We start from the raw sequence: 21247 nt of genomic DNA, 5'->3' as shown, positions 1-21247 counted from the left end.
TCCATTAAAAAAAAAATTGGTGTCATTATTAACTTTCTGTCCAAGCTTGTATAATCTACTGCCTTGTTCAATTGTAAAAAATATTCTGTGCCTAAAATTCACATTTCTATCACAATTATCATACTGTAAACATGGTAAGCTAACTTCATTAAAATTAATAGTCCTGTCAATAGCATGGAATTACAATTCTGAGTCCTGAAAATGTGCGAAGGTCCGCCTTTGTAGTCTATGCCGACACCTTAGTCATAAGCTTCTTGTTTTTCTCTATCTTCTTGTTATGTGACATTCATCATCCACTGTTGCCATTTCTAATATAAAGTAGTGTAAAGTTCTTACTTATATCTGTCAGTAAACTCACCATGAAAGCACTAAAACATACCGGTGTAGTGAGTTGACATTATTCACCCAAGGAACTTTATTTATTGCTTTTATTCATTAATTTTGTTATAGTCTCAGTCAACGTGCATTTATTTTGATTGGTTATCGTCTCATTTTCATCAGGGGAAAATAGGTTGTTGAAGACAAAAGACAAAAATTATTAGTCATCTAAATTTCGGGAAGAACTAAATAATAATATCATACTTGATATCGTTACTGTTGATATTTATATCGATCCGCCCACCATTGTTTACATTCAAGTGCTGTGGCTTGTGGTTATCTTACCTTTCTACATGTGTAGTTACCTTGATGATGCTTGTAAGAATCATAGTTCATTTGCTGCCACTGAAGCGAGGATTGCAGACTAAGATGAGACTTTACACTAACTAGTAGGCTCCAGGGCGTTGAGGACACTTTTGTGCGCTTGTTGCAATCAAATTTGCAGAAACAGCTAGACATGCATTATCACCATATAACAATACCGTAGTACTAAAATCTCTATCGTCGGACAAAATGATGGTGCAACCCTCTACTAAGAGATATAACCTCAACATGCCATTAGAATGTGCTCCTGCTACTCTGTCAGATTCTTTTTACACAAAGGATCATTTTTGCCCTACAGACTCTACGTATAGACTCAGTTACATATGATTAAATAATAGTTCACCATCTCTAATTAGCGCCTGCCAGTCATACTCAATTTTGCATCAACTGGAATATAAAAATAGTGCAGTGTGGGTGACTGTGTTGTGCATGCAAAAGTGCAATGTATTCATAACACAATCAAAACTTAGTATATCGTTTTACAGCACCTCAATTGGAAATGCTCTCTCATCACTCACTACAAAAACACAAAAGTGAAGCATAAAAAAATAAATCTAATATTGTGCAAAGGTTGAGTTTCTTTCAGCAATTTGATTTACAAGGTGAAAGTAATATATGACATTGGCTATTTCAAGCATTCTTTTAAAATAAATGTTGATGATTATGGCTAAAAGTTTGTGAAAATTTTGAATTGAAAATCTCAGAAAATTACGGGTTTTGAAAAACTGTAAGCCATACTTGCCAACCTTGAGACCTCTGATTTCGGGAGGTGGGTGGTGGGGGGGCGTGGTCGGGGTGGGGGCGTGGCTAAGAGGGGGAGGAGTATATTTACAGCTATAATTCACCAAGTCAAGTATTTCATATATATATATATGTATATATATATATATATATATATATATATATATATATATATATATATATATAAGAAATACTTGACTTTCAGTGAATTCTAGCTATATCTATCTATATATATAAATAAAATAAATACTTGAATTTCAGTGTTCATTTATTTACACATATACACACACATAACACTCATCAACTCATTGTTGAGTTAAGGGTTGAATTGTCCATCCTTGTTCTATTCTCTGTCACTATTTTTCTAACCATGCTGAACACCCTTTCGCAGGTACCCAGAAAGGTTTCGAGTACCACCAAAAAAACGGAATCTCTGAGGACGGTATAAAAATCTGTGTTAAAGGTGTACAAATACTGTTTGTATAATAAGCATGTTATTGTTTACAAATGAGGTTTAAGAGTTCAGTACTTAAAAAAAAAAAAAAAAGAAAAGAAAAGAATGTGGCTTAAGTACAGTTTTTTTAATTGAGCTGCTGCATTTTTTGGTTGGGTTGTTTATTTATTTTGAGTAACTTCTACATTTCTAAAAGAGGAGGAATGTAATAGAGTGATCTATGTTTGTCTGTTGCCATCTCCTGGTGAATGTTGGCTATAGCGTACTGGGGTTACTTTTTGGTTGGCCAACAATTTACGTGGTGTTGCGCACCTGACGTTAAGTGTGTGAGCCTGTTCTGAAGTCTACAGTAAAGAAACATACTTCATCACCTCGCCTGGTTATTGACTCCAACTCAATATATTACAACAACATTGCTGTTCACGGCAGACGAACTGCTTTATGGTAGAATAAAACATGACTGCTGTTGTTGTGTGTTGTTACCGCGCTGGGAGGACGTTAATGAAACTGCCTAACAATAAACCCACATAAGAAACCAAGAACTCGCCCTCGATCATTCTACAGTTATAACGTGTTTGGGCAGGCACGCTGTTTATATTGTGGGAAAGCGGACGTGAATACAGGCTGTTGAAATGTCACTCAGGTTCGCATGGAGCTGGAGGGGCGTGGCTTCCAGCTCCGCCTGAATTTCGGGAGAAAATTTGTCCCGGGAGGTTTTCGGGAGAGGCGCCGAATTTCGGGAGTCTCCCGGAAAATCCGGGAGGGTTGGCAAGTATGCTGTAAGCATTGGTCATGAAAATGATAACAAATAAAGGCTTGACATATCTCATTTTGCATGTAATGAGTTTATATCAAATTAATTTCACACTTGAAGTTGAATTGCAGAAATGAATGGACTTTTGCACCATATTTATATGTATTGAGTTTCACCTGTAATTCATGCAGGGCACCACAGGTAGGTAGCTACCAGTAGCCTGGAGGCAAAGGAAATGAAGGTTATAACATATGAATGAGTTCTAAGACATTGTGGTGACATTTTAGAAGAGGAAAAACACAATAATGTCGTTGTTGTGGCAGGTTTAGACCGTTTTAACCTACCTTTGTGGCTTAGGCATCTGTTTGACAGCCGAGTACAGCTTTACTGTAAAACAAATAATACATTAGGAATTACATAACGCTATTTATTTGATTACAGTACAGCAGTAATACAGCACTTAGAAAAAATCAAAGTACAATTAATTACACAAAAAGTTTAGATTGTCACTAATGCACTCCTGTAGGAGAATACAATCATTTAGGAGAGAAAAAAAATGTGTCTAAAAGAAAGACCCTAAATAAACTATGTAAGTCACATTGTATGAAAGCCTCCAGAACTCTTTAATAATTGTCTTCTGGGCCTTACAAGTATTCATTTAAAACCTATGCAAATATCACCACAACTTTAAAATGGAATCATTAAACCCGAGGGAAGCAATCAAGGTTTCTATTGCATTTACAGTAGAATCTGTGTGAAAACATAAATGTTTCAAACATTTCTCAAAGTCATTGCTTTAGCAAGCAATAAACCTCACTGCATGTCAATTTTCAAACCAAATAGTCATCTTCATTTATCCGATGTCGTTTCTTAATTGAATCAGTCACCCAAGAGTCTCTGACAATTTTAAACTTCTTCTTAAAGCTGCGCCTGGTCTTCCTCAAAGCCTCAAGTCTGGTTTCCTCTGCAATTACAACATGCGACACCCCTTCTTCCAACTTCTGCACCACTGTGCCTCCATAATAACGGAACTCCAGGCCTCGAATATCCACACAGCTTGCGTTTCTGTCAATATAAACTGTGAAAGGTCTGAACATACTGGTCGGAAGGTCATCCCAGCCATATCGCTCTTCTACATGGCAGACATTTGCAACCGTTTGTCCAGTGCTCCTCTTTCCAATGCGCTCAAAGACTTCCCGAAGTTGCTGTACATCAGTGTCCACAAAATAGCTGTCGCCATAGCTGTCGTACTCCTTAGTGAAGCGCTCCTTGGTGGGCGGTGACATGTGGATCATGTGGCGTGGTTGCCATGGAACAAATTGCTTCTGCTCCAGGCACTCCAGCAGCCAGGAGGCCCTCACTACATCATGCTGGTTGGACAAAACCAGGTTTTTCACACGCATGTTTTCCAAGCCGGCAATCACACAATAGGTGTCTTGTCCTGGGTTCTGAACGACTGTACCGCCACAACTAAAAGAAAGACAACACAGACATTTTATTCTAGTACGTAACAAAACCAACTTGGCTTGTCATTTTCATCATGTTTTAATTTACTTACCTGGCCAGACCCTTCTCCAGCTTGGCTTTCGGGTGATCCTGTGTCCCATTGAGTATGCAGAACTCCAAATCCTGAAAGATGTCTGTCTCTTTGGTAACACCCGAGAGATCCTGGGGTTTAAAGTGGTCTATTATTTCGACCATCTTCTTGATTTTGGCAGGCAGTTTGCGCTTTTTTCTCTGTGGTTCGTCGGCAATATCAATATGAAGGTGCCGCGAGGCGAGTTTCCCTGATGCCTTGTTAGAGAAATGGTCCAGCTCTGCTAGGGTCATACACTGATGCCACTCCTTGTCGTTACGGATATTTTCTATCCTAGGAAAGCGCAGTGTGCAGTTGGTTTTATACATGTCGCTGCTGACTATCTCAGCCGCCTTCACTTGCAAGATGACCGAGTTGCATGGCTCGATATAGACCTCAGGCTTCTCAGTTGCACAAAGAATGTTGGATGGTGGGTCATTTTTTCTGTAAACTTTCCAGTGCTTTGCAAGCTTTAAGCCAAGGTCATACAGCTCTTTCATCGTGTAGCCAGAACCAATGCGGCAGAGCGTATGAAAAATGGAAGGTTTCTCACCGGGCTTTGCTGCTTCGGCAACAGCACATAGAAAATGGGACATCATACCGCCACGTTTTCCTTTACCCCAATAGCCGCCAACAATTAGAACATCAAGCTTATCCATCAAGCCATCCACGTATTCTGGCTTTATTTTCAACCAACCCTCACCTCTTTTGTCCGGTTTGTACACAGATAACGGATTCTTTACCATAATTCCCTCTTCTCTGTTGTCTATAGCATCATTAAGGGAATTCACCACCTCCCGCATAGTTCTGGCTTCTGTTTTGGGCACCAAGTGGATTCTTCCATGAACCGGAGTGAAAACTGTCTGTAGGATCTCATGACGTTTTTTCAGCACTTCATTGCCAAGCTTTTGGTCGTTGACTAAAAGCACGTCAAACACGCAGTAGCAAGTCTGCAACTCTGAATCTTCCATCAATCTCTTAATGTCAAACTTGCTCCCTTTCTGCATGAAAGTCTTTGTGGTCGGATTGTAAGCCATCATCTCTCCGTCGAGGATACAACTGACTATGTGGCTTTTAAAGACATTGTGTATGTATGGTGTCAATGAGCCCTCTAAAGGCGATCCACCGAACTGCTGTGTATATTCAAAGGCATTCCGACTAAAGTACTTGTAAACCTCGCCATTTTTATGCAGTTGTATTCGCTCACCATCCAACTTGGTTTCAATGTAAAAAGGGCTGTTTTCCATTTGCTTCTCTACATTGCGGATGTTAGACACACCTGCCAACATGGGCTTGAAGGCAGAGAAAAGACCAATGGAAACCTCACTCAAAGACACTGAGGGGTTGTGGAGCTGCTGACACACCTTGTTCAAGTCTGTGGTCACATTGTAAAGCTCAGCAGCATCTGGGTGGAAGACTTGAAGGACAGTTTCCTTGCTGATGCCGAGCTTCATGTCCTTCAGAATTATTCTAATGAGCCATTTCTGCTCAAGAGCAGAACTCTGTTGAATTAGGTGTAGCAGACTTTTTTTTACAAGATCTTTTTTCTTGCTAGCATTGTTGATAGCCACCGAATCCAGAAAGTCATTAACTTCTTGAAGGCTGAGCTTTCCTTGCCCGGTGCAGCGTTTCTTTAGCACAAAGTATGCCATGCCAGCAAAGTCGCCCGACTCTCCTTGGGAGGTGGTTGGCGCACGGTAGTTTAACAGTTTATTGGCTTCTGGGCCATTCTTTGGGAGGCATAGCACATCGATGTAAAGTTTAGCTAACATGCTTTCCTTTATGCCATATGCCATTCGCTCTCGCTCAAATGAAGGAACGATGAGACGCATTGCTGGGTAGAAAGAGTCTGTTGTTTTGGTGTCATCTTTATGCAGGGCGCAATGGAACTCCCTCCACGACTTAATAAAATCGCCAAGGATCTTGGACTTTTCTGGACGAAGTTTTGACTTCTGGATCTTTTCGAAAGTATTGCACAGGTGTAGGAAGGGAACTTGAGCAGCAACAACAGATGGCTGATCAGATGGGTCCCTTTTAGACGATCCCTCCATTTTTATCTGTATCAGATGGCAAAATGTTCAGTCAGTCTACAAGTAATTAATACAGCTCATTCCTAAAATTAATTAAACAAATACATAAATAATGAACTCTATGAAGTTATTAACTAAATTTAAATGACAAAATGTAAGCGGACAAAAATAAACTTTGTCATTTCTTGTTCAGATGTGTGAAGACTGTGTGATGATAATTAGGGATGGGTGATATGGTCTAAAATGTATATTGCGATACAAATTGCAGCCGATGTATATCATAATATATTATTTGGAATACAAGTGATAAGAGAACCATTTCAAAACTCCCAATTTGGCTGCTGACGTACGCAGTAACATATTGCAACATTTCTGCTTGTATTGTTCTTTCAAAACTATTATTTAATCTACAAACCCCGTTTCCATATGAGTTGGGAAATTGTGTTAGATGTAAATATAAATGGAATACAATGTTTTGCATATCCTTTTCAACCCATATTCAATTGAATGCACTACAAAGACAAGATATTTGATGTTCAAACTCATAAACTTTTTTTTTTTTGCAAATAATAATTAACTTAGAATTTCATGGCTACAACATGTGCCAAAGTAGTTGCGAAAGGGCATGTTCACCACTGTGTTACATCACCTTTTCTTTAAACAACACTCAATAAACGATTGGGAACTGAGGAAACTAAATGCTGAAGCTTTGAAAGTGGAATTCTTTCCCATTCTTGTTTTATGTAGAGCTTCAGTCGTTCAACAGTCCCGCTGTCATATTTTACGCTTCATAATGCGCCACACAATTTCGATGGGAGACAGGTCTGGATTGCAGGCGGGCCAGGAAAGTACCCGCACTCTTTTTTTATGAAGCCACGCTGTTGTAACACGTGCTGAATGTGGCTTGGCATTGTCTTGCTGAAAGAAGCAGGGGCGTCCATGAAAAAGATGGCGCTTAGATGGCAGCATATGTTGTTCCAAAACCTGTATGTGCCTTTCAGCATTAATGGTGCCTTCACAGATGTGTAAGTTACCCATGCCTTGGGCACTAATGCACCCCCATACCATCACAGATGCTGGCTTTTGAACTTTGCGTCGATAACAGTCTGGATGGTTCGCTTCCCTTTGGTCCGGATGACACGATGTCGAATATTTCCAAAAACAATTTGAAATGTGGACTCGTCAGACCACAGAACACTTTTCCACTTTGCATGAGTCCATCTTAGAAGATCTCGGGCCCAGAGAAGCCGGCGGCGTTTCTGGATGTTGTTGATAAATGGCTTTGGCTTTGCATAGTAGAGCTTTAACTTGCACTTACAGATGTAGCGACCAACTGTATTTAGTGACAGTGGTTTTCTGAAGTGTTCCTGAGCCCATGTGGTGATATCCTTTAGAGATTGATGTCAGTTTTTGATACAGTGCCGTCTGAGGGATGGAAGGTCACGGTCATTCAATGTTGGTTTCCGGCCATGCCGCTTACGTGGAGTGATTTCTCCACATTCTCTGAACCTTTTGATGATATTATGGAGCGTAGATGTTGAAATCCCTAAATGTCTTGCAATTGCACTTTGAGAAACGTTGTTCTTAAACTGTTTGACTATTTGCTCACGCAGTTGTGGACAAAGGGGTGTACCTCGCTCCATCCTTTCTTGTGAAAGACTGAGCATTTTTTGGGAAGCTGTTTATATACCCAATCATGGCACCCACCTGTTCCCAATTAGCCTGCACACCTGTGGGATGTTCCAAATAAGTGTTTGATGAGCATTCCTCAACTTTATCAGTATTTATTGCCACCTTTCACAACTTCTTTGTCACGTGTTGCTGGCATCAAATCCTAAAGTTAATGATTATTTGCAAAAAAAAATGTTTTTATCAGTTTGAACATCAAATATGTTGTCTTTGTAGCATATTCAACTGAATATAGGTTGAAAAGGATTTGCAAATCATTGTATTCCGTTTATATTTACATCTAACACAATTTCCCAACTCATGGAAACGGAATTTGTACTTGCTAATTTACTGTTAATAGCTGGTTACCGTACTTTCTGTTTAAGTGTTTTAAGCACTTATTCTTCTGTTGTTTGGCTACTTAACATTCGTTTTGGGCGATACTACAAATGTGGGTATAATTTCAATACCAAGTAGCTATAGGGGCAATATAAAAAATGGTATGGCAGTATTGACCGTACAAATGCTGATACTATAGGTTTTCAATGTAGTGAGTCTCAGGGACCTACAAGTAGTGATTTGAGTGGGTAGCTGGGAAATCCAATGGGTCTCCAATTAAAAACAATGTTTTTCTTTCTGTTTCTTAGCCATCCATTCATCTATTTTCTGCCAGTGTTCTTCTTTTTTTTAAATTGTAACTTTAAACTCCTTTGATGGTGGTATAGCATGATACGGTTATAATAAACGTCAACAGTTATTTATGTTCAAAATGTGTCTGAAATTAAATCAAATTAAAAATGTTGCATCAGCGACGCTGTCTTGCTCCTCGCAACGTGCACCCCCAAACATTCTAGCCTGTTGCATCAGCAGTGAAGCACACCACAGAGCTGTGATTGGTCAGCTTTTGCCGAAGAGAGTCCCTGAACAAATGAGAGAAGACATTGTGCTTGAAATGCACAAATTATTGAATGAAATAAAGCAACAGTGATTGAACATCCGCATGCAAATTGATAGTGTCCTTGTGCAATAAAAATAATTATTGAATGTGTCGTTTTTCAGCATACTGTGTTGATGTTGCACCCAGGACAAGTCACTAATAGTATGACGCTCTTTTTAACTTGTATTGGTAATCTCGAATGGAACCTGTTCTTAACAGGTTCCATTCGGACACATATTCTTTATCGTGCACACACACAACCCTTCCATCCTATTTCAGGCAAGGTATATTTACAAACATGTGAGCTCTAAACATTAATAACACATACACATTAACATTAATATCAGCAGGTTGTTACTATAGTTTAGGGCTGCAACAACTAATCGATTGAATCGATTATAAAAATAGTTGATTAATTTAGTCATCCATTCGTTGGATCTATGCTATGCGCATGCGCAGAGGCAATTTTTATTTGTATTTTTTTATTTTTTATAAACCTTTATTTATAAACTGCAACATGTACAAACAGCTGACAAACAATAATCAAAATAAGTATGGTGCCAGTATGCTGTTTTTTTCCCAATAAAATACTGGAAAGGATAGAAATGTAGTTTGTCTCTTTTATCCGATTATTAATCGATTAATCAAAGTAATAATGGACAGATTAATCGATTATCAAATGAATGATTAGTTGCAGCCCTAATATAGTTATGTAACAGTTTTGCTTATTTTCAATTACATAGCTCTCTTGTCCAATGTCTCGGACGGCCTAATAGCGTTGCAAATTCGCCGACTTTCACGACTTATTAAGGAGTTGCACATCCACAGCCCACCTTCACGAACGTCTTCTCTTCAGGTTTCAAAGCAATGTGAACATTAAAAGTGACTGACTGTTGTTTCAAAAAGGATTAGTTAAGCTCCAACAATAAAGTGGATGTGGCTTCTGATGCCATTGTTGAGTTTACGACCACTACTACACACAGGTAGCGCTCTCTCTTTCATGAAGATAGCCAAGAAGAGTGGTAGTTACTAACACAGGAAACACTGCCACTTAGGTTTTGGAAGAGAATTGCAAGTCAAGCACCAGCCTCCACGGAAGAGCTATAAACCAACCAAGACGCCGTCAGAAGGGAAGCAAACTACGTGACGGAAGAGTATATGTCAACATTTACTTGAGAAAAACAGGACCCTGTCAGAAGCAGCATGTATGTGCAGCAGATGGTACCTGAGCATAACAAAATGGTGATTGCAATTCAAAATATCTTTCATCACCGCCACCGCAGTATAACTTTTTCTTTTTTTTTCATTGCAGCACGTCTCTTAAAAGTGAAAACACCCTCGAAACGAATGAGCACAGCATCAGGCAGTGGAAATGTGGGTCTTTAGTATGACGTTTGTATCTTTAAGGGGGTGTTTACACAGATGCCTGTAGGGCAGCAACTTTCCAATGTATTTTCTCATGCGTGATGATGTCATTATGTGCCTACGCATTAGCTTTAGGTGTTGTGAGCTAATAATAGCAATTTGGATAGCTAGTGTTAGCTGTCGTTGAATGTATATTCTATCATAACAACAACAAGACTGCAAATTGGACTGCTTTTGTACGTGTGCACGTGCTCCCTGCACGTCTGTATTGACCAGTGACCGCTGTAAACAACAATCATTTTATTCAAGCTGGTAAAAACATGTATTATGTCAACTTTGTAATAGAGAAAAATGCAGACAATTGTCAAACAAATGTTTTGCTTTGAAAATGTTTTTACTTTGAGCAAGTTGCAAACAACCCCTTTAATTTTTCAAACAAAATCTGTGGGGACTGGCTAGTTGTTTTGCTAGTGGCTAAACTAGCATGTCGCAATTACAGGTGATCATATTTGCACTGAGCAGATGCGTAGAGCAGTGTTTTTCAACCACTGTGCCGTGGCACACTAGTGTGCCGTGAGATACAGTCTGGTGTGCCGTGGGAGATTATGTCCTTTCACCTAATTGTGTTAAAAATATTTTTTGCAAAGCAGTAATTATAATCCACAAATAATGTGCCGTTGTTGAATGTCTTTGCTGTCTATAGCTCGGCAGAGTAACCCTGTGATAATCTTCCATATCAGTAGGTGGCAGCAGGTAGTTAATTGCTTAGTAGAAGTCGGGAACAGCGGCGATGGTTTGTTGTGGTCACAATATGCAGACGACAGCTGGAGGCAGTGTGCAGGTAAAAAGGTATCTAATGCTGAAACCAAAAATAACCAAATGGTGAGTGCCCCCTAAAAAAGGCATTGAAGCTTAGGGAAGGCTATGCAGAATGGAAATAAAACTGAACTGGCTGCAAAGTCAACAAAAACAGAATGCTGGACGACAGCAAAGACTTACAGCGTGTGGAGCCGAGACGGCGTCCACAAAGTACATTCAAATATGACATGACAATCAACAATGTCCACACAAAGAAGGATAAAAACAACTTAAATAGTCTTGATTGCTAAAACAAAGCAGGTGCGGGGGAATAGCGGTCAAGGAAGACATGAAACTGGCAACAAAACAGGAAAAGCCAGCAAAATAGGAGCGTAAGACAAGAAGTAAAACACAACACACAGGAAAACAGCAAAAAAGTCCAAATAAGTCAGGGTGTGATGTGACAGGTGGTGACAGTACACCTACTTTGAGACAAGAGCTATAGTGATGCATGCTTGGTTCTGCTTTAAAGTCATATCCAACAATTGTGACAACGACTTTTTAATGTCAATATCGGCTGCTGAGTTTTAATTTTTAATGTTTTCTGCTGGTGGTGTGCGTCTGGAGTTTTTCAATTAAAAAATTGTGTCTTGGCTCAAAAAAAGGTTGAAAAAGACTGGCGAAGAGAATTGACAATGTGATTGTCGAGTCTGCTGACAACAAGGTTTGTTTTGCTAGTCATGAGGGCTGCAACTAACAACCATTTTTATAGCTGACTAGTCATCAACTATCTTAAGGATTTGCCAGATTATAAAGCACCTATTCAATGGCTCTAATTTAGCAATCACTTTTAAATTCAGATTGAGATATTTTTAGGCAAGCGCTAACTAACAAAGATGACTACAAATCATTTTTACTGTAACTGCGCTTCTTATTAGGCTGCTACAAAAATAACCTGCCCATTTCAAATCAAGGCCAGGCAAAGTGCTGACAAAAACAAAGTACCATTTTTACGTTGTCAAATGAAAAGAGTAAAATAGCAGGCAGAACAACAAAACTACACCAAAGCTATCTAGCTTCCTCCAAAAGAAAAAAGTGCATTTTGGGATGATATACTAGCGAGTTGGTATCACATCTCAGAGCAAGGTCTGCTTTTCTTAGACTAACTTGTTACCTTCTTGTTACTTAGACTAACTTGTTGTTACTTAGACTAACTTGTTACCTTGTTGTTACTGAGACTAACTTGTTGTTACTTAGACTAACTTGTTGTTACTTAGACTAACTTGTTGTTACTTAGACTAACTTGTTGTTACTTAGACTAACTTGTTACCTTGTTGTCCGGAGAGAGGCGACGTCCCTCTGACAATACTACTTCCTGCTCCTTTCAACGCGCCTCTTTCAAAACATTCCTCTAGAAACAAGAGCGGAACTAATGTGAGCATGGATTCAAGCAGGGCAGTTTCCGGTTCCGGAGACGTCCACATCTCGCTCGCTGTTCATTACGAGGGTCTTCATTGTCGAAGGTGAGGTGGATGCGGACTGCTGACTTGGAATATGACAACTGAGAGCTCAAGATGAATAAGAGTATGAACTTATTAACGACCATCGAGACATTGAAGCCTTTGGAACACTTCCTGGTTGCGGTTTTTGAATTAAACGTCAAAGTAACATTTCTAATGCACACAAACGTCAAAGTAACATTTCTAATGCACACAAACGTCAAAGTAACATTTCTAATGCACACAAACGTCAAAGTAACATTTCTAATGCACACAAACGTCAAGCACTTTCAACATCAGCGAAACATGTGAAGGAAAGAAAAGATAGACAAGATTACTGCCGCCATGCACTCCTTCAAAATACGCTTTTTCCTTCTTCTTTTTTTTTTCCTCATGAAAACATTTTTTTAAAATGAAAACAAATTGAGGTGATGTATTGTATGAATGGATATGCCGTATATGGCAGGCCTGGGCAATTATTTGGACTCGGGGGCTAAATTTCGAGAACCAAATGTGTCTGGGGCCCGGTATATCTATTTTTAGGAACACTAATACAAAAACTCACAATGTCTGATTGAATGCTAAAAACGTTATGACAGACCACCTTGAAAAAAACAGGATGGAATTTTACATACTAAAAAAAAAGTATTTTCTGACGCTTTTTGCTCTTTATTATTATTTTAATTTATCGTGTAACGGTATATTCCTCTACTCTTCTACACAATTATTTAATATCTTCTTTGTTGTTGTTCTGTTGTGTGTTGATCAGTTGAAAAAAGTTTAAAGTAAAAAAATAAATAAAAAAGGTGTCATTTTTACAAAAGCTGCAATTGTATTCCAATCCAGCAGTGGTGCTAATACACGACAAGGTGCTCAAGCGCCATGTCAATAGTAGAAGAAGACTGAGAAGGGACACAATTATAATAATGGCGCGAATCATTGACATCTTCTAAAGGTACGCAGCATCCAAACTTTTATTAGTAGATTGCACAGTACAGTACACATTCCCTACTATTGACCACTAAATGGTCATTTATTGAAGCTTTTATTAGTAGATTGCTCAGTACTAGGGATGTCCCGATCCGAAATTTGGATCGGATCGGCCGCCGATATTTGCCAAAAAATGCGTATCGGCAAGGCATGGGAAAATGCCGACCCAGATCCAGTTTAAAAAAAAACTCTGGTCCGTGTTTTCCAACGCACAGATTTACCTGTCAACTGTCAGTTTAGCATCCTTGTTTTCTACCTGTCAACTGTCAGTTTAGCATCTTTGTTTTCTACCTGTCAACTGTCAGTTTAGCATCTTTGTTTTCTACCTGTCAACTGTCAGTTTAGCATCCTTGTTTTCTACCTGTCAACTGTCAGTTTAGCATCCTTGTTTTCTACCTGTCAACTGTCAGTTTAGCATCCTTGTTTTCTACCTGTCAACTGTCAGTTTAGCATCCTTGTTTTCTACCTGTCAACTGTCAGTTTAGCATCTTTGTTTTCTACCTGTCAACTGTCAGTTTAGCATCTTTGTTTTCTACCTGTCAACTGTCAGTTTAGCATCCTTGTTTTCTACCTGTCAACTGTCAGTTTAGCATCTTTGTTTTCTACCTGTCAACTGTCAGTTTAGCATCCTTGTTTTCTACCTGTCAACTGTCAGTTTAGCATCCTTGTTTTCTACCTGTCAACTGTCAGTTTAGCATCTTTGTTTTCTACCTGTCAACTGTCAGTTTAGCATCTTTGTTTTCTACCTGTCAACTGTCAGTTTAGCATCTTTGTTTTCTACCTGTCAACTGTCAGTTTAGCATCTTTGTTTTCTACCTGTCAACTGTCAGTTTAGCATCTTTGTTTTCTACCTGTCAACTGTCAGTTTAGCATCTTTGTTTTCTACCTGCCAACTGTCAGTTTAGGCTGCTCGCCGGCTCCTCGTCACCACTTCAAGATGGTGGCCCAATTTCTCGCATCACAGCAGCCAATGCTGCGTCTACTTAGAACATGTCTGTGGCGTGAATGCTACAACTTCCTGGAAGAGCCCGCAGCACTTTGACAAGGTTAGACTCCATTTGATCCACTTTGACAAGGTTAGACTCCATTGGATCCACTTTGACAAGGTTAGACTGCATTTGATCCACTTTGACAAGGTTAGACTGATATTTACAATACATTCTTAAAGTTTTGTTGGTTGGAAATACTGGTTTGTTCTGCTACTTGCTGAAAGAACATTTCTATCTTTACATAGATTGGTACACCAAAGCATCTGATGGAGTCCTCATGCATTAAGACAAAGGATGACGCGACCAACCTTAAATCGAGGCAATGTAAACGCCCAAGGAGGTTGGATTCGGGCTCTTCCAGTGACGGTAAGACCTTTCTTAACACAGGGTACATGTACAACACTCGAGAATCTTTAAAACCTATTGTATGGTCTTTCTTTACAGATGAATCACGGTACAGGCCAAAAGTTTGGACACACCTGCTCATTCAATGTGTTTTCTTTATTTTCATGACTATTTACATTGTAGATTGTCACATCAAAACTATGAATGAACACATGTGGAGTTATGTACAGGTGAAATAACATGTTTTATATTCGACTTTCTTCACAATAGCCACCCTTTGCTCTGATTACTGCTTTGCACACTCTTGGCATTCTCTCCATGAGCTTCAAGAGGTGGTTTTCACTTCACATGTTTCATATTTTTGATGTGACAATCTACAATGTAAATGGTCATGAAAAGAGAAGGTGTGTCCAAACGTTTGGCCTGTACTGTATGTCAACGTCTAAAAGCTGCCTTCCCATGACGGAGCAAATGTCTGCAAGCCTGCGTGGAAGTACAGAGATATGCATATATTTAAGAAACCCCTCCATCAAGTCATATTTATTAGCTTACATTCATGGTTAATAACTGACTGATATGTGTTTGTGTGCCCTTTTTCAGGTCAGGAAATGTATCTGCCTCCACCACCTTAATGTAAGTATTTTTTTTAAATCATGGAGCCTACCATAAATGAAACCATGCAATATTCATTTCAACTTTCTTTTCAGACAAATCAATACCACTCAAACCCACAGCAGGACTTTCTCAAATCCTTGTTCCATCAGCCAGATAACTGGGATCCCAAAAGTCACATCTGTATAGATCCTTGCACCGCATTGAAGGTACAGTGGTTTTGTATTTTCCTTTTTTCCCTGATACAATTTCTTGACCAGGAATTTTAAAAGCATAATTCTTTTCCACTTTAGGCACACGACTTGACAGGTTTGAGAGACATTAGACATGTGTCCCTATGTTTACATCATCGAGTGGTCTGCTGCTTCCTTGCTTCCTTGCTCCCTGTGAGTTTATTCTAAATCATAAATAATGCATCTCACTTAGACAGAAGAAGTCTGAGTAGGTATTCCGACAAGTTGGTACTCTTTGACAGCCATTTAGGTCCCGGAACTGGCGAGGACGACACGAAAACACGCTTGGTCCCCTGCCCCCCCATCCCTTTTCTTCGTGAGGATTATGAGCCTTTTTTCCCAGCAGTCGGCATCCTAATGACAGCAAACGTTGCACAGTAAGTGATGTTTATTATGTTTGTTGGTTCTCATGAAGTCTGCAGTAACTAATAATCAGTGAAGAAGAAAAAAAGCAAACGTGGTGATGCGTTTTTTCAATTAATGTGCCGCGTATGCTTAAAATGATCAAATACTTAAGTATTAAATGTTATTAAAATTGTGCTCGTTACTATATTGCAGATATACTTACATCTTGTATATAAAACCTCAATGGAGGTGTTTGGATGTTTTTTTTTTTTTTTTAGAGTTTAATAGGGCTTTATAGGCGGAATTGCGCGGCTTGCGCGGCTCGCATAGGCTCCAAAAATAGCATCCATCGTTACGTCTCATAATGATTGTGAAAGATAGGCAACATTCCAAAAAAGGGCAGTTCCCCTTTAAAGGTGAGAATATCCGTTTTAAGGTATAAAAAGACGTTAAAGCAGGCCAAATCAGTGTTAAAAAGGGTACATTTTTATCAAACGCCACCAAAGTCTCACTCTTGTCATTTTCTAAAACCTGATGACAGTAAATCAATTTAGAGAAAAAATGTGTCTGGGGGGCGGTATATCTATTTTTAGGAACACTAAAACAAAACCTCACAATAATGTCTGATTGAAAACTAAAAACGTTAAGACAGACCGCCTTAAAAAACAGAATGGAATTTTAATTTTTTCACTGATTGAGACACCCAGAATGTACATGAAAATAAAGAATGTTACAATATTAACTATGAAGGATAAAACACTGAATATTGACAACATATGAACGTCACACCCCCTCTCCATCCACTTATTTTACAATCAAGCGAAACACAACAAAAATGCAACAAACACAGTGAAATATGAACATGAAGGGTAAACAAACCCACCTACAATCTGATATATGTGATATATCACTAAGCTTTACAACTTTGTTGCCAAAATCTCCTTCCACGTCTGTCCCTGACACCCACATTTCACACTCTGGAAACACTCTGTGGAAACACTCCCCACCCACACTGCTTGGTGCCTCGTCTGAGCTGCTGTGACTCACATTACCATAGTAACTCATTACATTACCATAGTAACTCATTAGATGATCATAGTAACTAAATAGATGACCGTAACTAATTTGATGACCATAGTAACTAATTAGATGAGCATAGTAAATCATTAGATGAGCATAGTAACTAGTATATGATGCAGATTCCAAGCATGGAAAGACTTAGTATAGTTGAAGGCTTCCGGTCATTATAAAAGATGAGTGCACATCATAATGGCAGCTATACTTTACATCTTAAACATCTAAAACAATGTTTTGGGAATGTCCACCGGGCCAGATTGAAATGCTTAACGGGCCACCCGGGCCTTCATTTGCCCAGGTCTGCTACATGGTCTATTATTTACATACTATTGGCTAGAATAAGTTTGAAAAACAGCTCAAATATCATAAAGAAGTTCCTCATTGCTTTATTTTGGGGTGGATAAGAACAGTGCATCTAAATGGGCTGTCAGAAGCGCGTCAGCTGGTCGCACCTCTGAACAAGTTGACACCCAGCAAAAGTAAGGAGAGAAAATGAGAGAGAAAGGTATTTTAAGTTAATTAATGCATTTCTTGTTCAAGCCTGGGTAGACTACTCTAAATGAGTTGACATTACTACCAAAAATAATGTCTAACTTTACCTCTGTTTGGACATCACCGTGTGGGGTGTGCATTTGTCCCCGTGCGTGTTTTCTTCGGGCACTACATGTTCTTTCTACATTCCAAAAATATGTATGTTACCCTTATTGGAGACTGCAAACTGTCCATAGACATGGATGTTAGTGTGAATGATTGTCCATCTGTGCCATGCTAATTTGAGTTAGCTTGTCTATGAGCTGGTCCATTGTACGTTAGCATTAAGCTAGAGCTCAACCTTCATCCTGCATAATTGTATTGCTTTTTCAGTTTATTACGAATGATATTATTAATTCCTGCATGTATGTGCACTTCATATGTATAAATAATGTACTTTCTTCAGTGTGGTTAGTTTTAAAGTGACTTCATTGTGAAGAATATCAACCAAACACAGAGTAATTGTTTTTCAAATCCAACTCAGAGGACTGTTTACGTATTTGACAAACTAAATTGCAACATTCAGGGAGGGCAGAATGTAGTGTAGCCTGTCTTATTTTTGACAAAAAGCAGAAAGTGAAATTGAAACTGCATTGAACAAAGAGAGCTCAGTCTAACAAGTCAAATTAGTTGTTAAATCTGATTGTGATTCTGATGACATAAGAACATTTTTTTACATTTTAATATTATTAATGGCGTTATTAATAACTAACAACACTATTTTTTATATATATACATAAGAGTGTGTACCTATTTTTTTAAAGGGGATGCCTAGACTAACTTTGCAATGTATTTTACAGACTATATCCCGCCATCTTACGGCTTCTCCTATGTGATGACGTCATTATATACGTACGTAGCACATGCACGCGCATTAGCTTTAGGTGTTGTTGGCTAATAATAGCAATTTGGATAGCTAGCGTTAGCTGTCATTGAATGTACAGTACAGGCCAAAGGTTTGGACACCTCTTCTCCTCGTTCAATGTGTTTTCTTTATTTTCATGACTTCCATGAGCTTCAAGCACACCTGTGAAGTGAAAACCATTTCAGGTGACTGCCTCTTGAAGCTCATGAGAGTGTGTAAAGCAGTAATCATAGCAAAGGGTGGCTATTTTGAAGAAACTAGAATATAAAACATGTTATTTCACCTTTTTTTGTTAAGTACATAACTCCACATGTGTTCATTGATAGTTTTGATGTGACAATCTACAATGTAAATAGTCATGACAATAAAGAACACACATTGAATGAGGAGAAGGTGTGTCCACACTTTTGGCCTGTACTGTACATTCTATCATAACAACAACATGACCGCAAATTGTTTGTTGCTTCTCTTTTGTACGTGTGCATGCTCTGCCTGCGCGTACGTGTTGACTGACCGCCGTGAACACTAATCATTTTATTTGAGCCGGTTAAAAAAATTACTACATAAACTTTGTTATTTTGAAAAATATAGACAATTGGCAAAGAAATCTGTTCTCTTAAGGCACCAATGGTAACATAGTGTAAGCTAGCTGGTGGCGTTCTTGTTATAGTTTTTGCTTTAAAAATGTTACTCTAAGCAAGTTGGAAACAGCCCATTTAAATAAAATATATACAATATAACATACGGTAATATAATATATATTTATGATATAATAAAGGATTTCAACGCTCACTCACACATTGAACACACATACCCTATTTGTCGGACCATATGGCGCACCGGATTATAAGGCGCACTGCTGATGATTGGTCTATTCAGGTCTACTTTCATACAAAAGGCGCATTGGATTATAAGGTGCATTAAAGGAGTCATATTATTATGATTATTTTCTAAATGTAAAATACTTCCTTGTGGTCTACATAACATGTAATGGTGCTTCTTTGCTCAAAATGTTGCATAGATGATGTTTTACACATCATCTTCAACTCACTTTCTGAGCGTCTTCTCCCCGTCATCTTTGTTGTAGCGTGCAAGGACGGGAGTGGAAGAAGTGTCAAAAGATGGCGCTAACTGTTTTAATGACATTCACACTTTACTTCAATCAATAACGGAGCAGCATCTCCTCATCCGTGGCTCACTAGTGCAACAACAACGCCCGAAATGTGTCCTGTGACCGGAACTCTCTAATAAGTAAAGTTCCTTGGGTGAATAATGTAAAGTCACTACACCGGTATGTTTTAGTGCTTTCATGGTGAGTTTACTGACAGATATAAGTAAGAACTTTACACTACTTTATATTAGAAATGGCAACAGTGGAGGATGAATGTCACATGACAAGAAGATAGAGAAAAAGAAGAAGCTTATCAACTACGGTGTCGGCATGGACTACAATGGTGGACCATTATACAGTTAACGAGCGGTAGTGTTGAACATGTATTTATACAGTTCACAAGCGGTAGTGTTGAACATGTATTTATACAGTTAACAAGCGGTAGTGTTGAACATGTATTTATACAGTTCACAAGCGGTAGTGTTGAACATGTATTTATACAGTTAACGAGCGGTAGTGTTGAACATGTATTTATACAGTTAACGAGCGGTAGTGTTGAACATGTATTTATACAGTTAACGAGCGGTAGTGTTGAACATGTATTTATACAGTTAACGAGCGGTAGTGTTGAACATGTATTTATACAGTTAACGAGCGGTAGTGTTGAACATGTATTTATACAGTTAACGAGCGGTAGTGTTGAACATGTATTTATACAGTTAACGAGCGGTAGTGTTGAACATGTATTTATACAGTTAACGAGCGGTAGTGTTGAACATGTATTTATACAGTTAACGAGCGGTAGTGTTGAACATGTATTTATACAGTTAACAAGCGGTAGTGTTGAACATGTATTTATACAGTTAACGAGCGGTAGTGTTGAACATGTATTTATACAGTTAACGAGCGGTAGTGTTCAACATGTATTTATACAGTTAACGAGCGGTACTGTTGAACATGTATTTATACAGTTAACGAGCGGTAGAAGAATGGATGGATGCAAGCTGCAGTTAACAAGAACCAATGTTGAGTACAATGAATGAAAAATATCATTTGAGGAATGTAGCAGTGTTTATGTCCACCTCGGTTTCGTCAAATGATAGATTATTTACATATAGCATAGTGTGGTGACATGGCGTGTTATTTAGCACAGTGTAGTATGTGTTATTTAGCACACAGTGTAGTATGTGTTATTTAGCACACAGTGTAGTATGTGTTATTTAGCACAGTGTAGTATGTGTTATTTAGCACACCGTGTAGTATGTGTTATTTAGCACACAGTGTAGTCTGTGTTATTTAGCACACAGTGTAGTATGTGTTATTTAGCACACAGTGTAGTATGTGTTATTTAGCACAGTGTAGTATGTGTTATTTAGCACAGTGTAGTATGTGTTATTTAGCACACAGTGTAGTATGTGTTATTTAGCACAGTGTAGTATGTGTTATTTAGCACACAGTGTAGTATGTGTTATTTAGCACAGTGTAGTATGTGTTATTTAGCACAGTGTAGTATGTGTTATTTAGCACAGTGTAGTATGTGTTATTTAGCACACAGTGTAGTATGTGTTATTTAGCACAGTGTAGTATGTGTTATTTAGCACAGTGTAGTATGTGTTATTTAGCAC

General features: G+C 38.6%; 2 protein-coding genes across 5 annotated transcripts in view; one reads left to right on the top strand and one right to left on the bottom strand.

The window, feature by feature from the left end:
• Positions 1-3070: 3070 nt before the first annotated feature.
• On the bottom strand, positions 3071-12451 carry lig4 (ligase IV, DNA, ATP-dependent). Its single transcript, XM_061924204.2, has 3 exons — positions 12356-12451; positions 4210-6284; positions 3071-4121 (listed from the first exon to the last, which is right to left on the bottom strand). The coding sequence occupies exons 2-3, from the start codon at positions 6276-6278 to the stop codon at positions 3482-3484; spliced, it is 2709 nt and encodes a 902-aa protein (XP_061780188.1). The 5' UTR covers positions 6279-6284; positions 12356-12451; the 3' UTR covers positions 3071-3481.
• An 811-nt stretch (positions 12452-13262) lies between these two features.
• LOC133571119 (kalirin-like) overlaps positions 13263-21247 on the top strand; it is a 69372-nt gene continuing 61387 nt past the window's right edge. Inside the window, exons 1-7 of one of the 4 annotated variants that reach the window (XM_072916616.1) lie at positions 13263-13479; positions 14415-14560; positions 14749-14869; positions 15449-15481; positions 15556-15669; positions 15754-15846; positions 15936-16070. The gene's annotated coding sequence lies outside the window, so the exon portion shown is untranslated. Of the gene's footprint in view, positions 13480-14414; positions 14870-14952; positions 15342-15448; positions 15482-15555; positions 15670-15753; positions 15847-15935; positions 16071-21247 lie in introns of those variants that run through there. The other 3 variants (XM_061924197.1, XM_061924201.1, XM_061924200.1) reach the window with 3 other exon arrangements.

Source organism: Nerophis lumbriciformis, linkage group LG28 (genome assembly GCF_033978685.3).
Source record: "Nerophis lumbriciformis linkage group LG28, RoL_Nlum_v2.1, whole genome shotgun sequence".
NCBI classification, from domain to species: Eukaryota; Metazoa; Chordata; class Actinopteri; order Syngnathiformes; family Syngnathidae; genus Nerophis; species Nerophis lumbriciformis.
The sequence above is the reverse complement of the archived record's forward strand: the minus strand, read 5'-3'. Positions and strand labels throughout refer to the sequence as shown.

Bases quoted from the DNA above. Each gene is read 5' to 3' on its own strand.
- lig4 (XM_061924204.2), bottom strand. From the start codon at position 6,278: ATGGAGGGATCGTCTAAAAGGGACCCATCTGATCAGCCATCTGTTGTT. The intron at 4,122-4,209 runs GTAAGTAAATTA...TCTTTCTTTTAG, and splicing joins CTGGAGAAGGGTCTGGCCAG to TTGTGGCGGTACAGTCGTTC.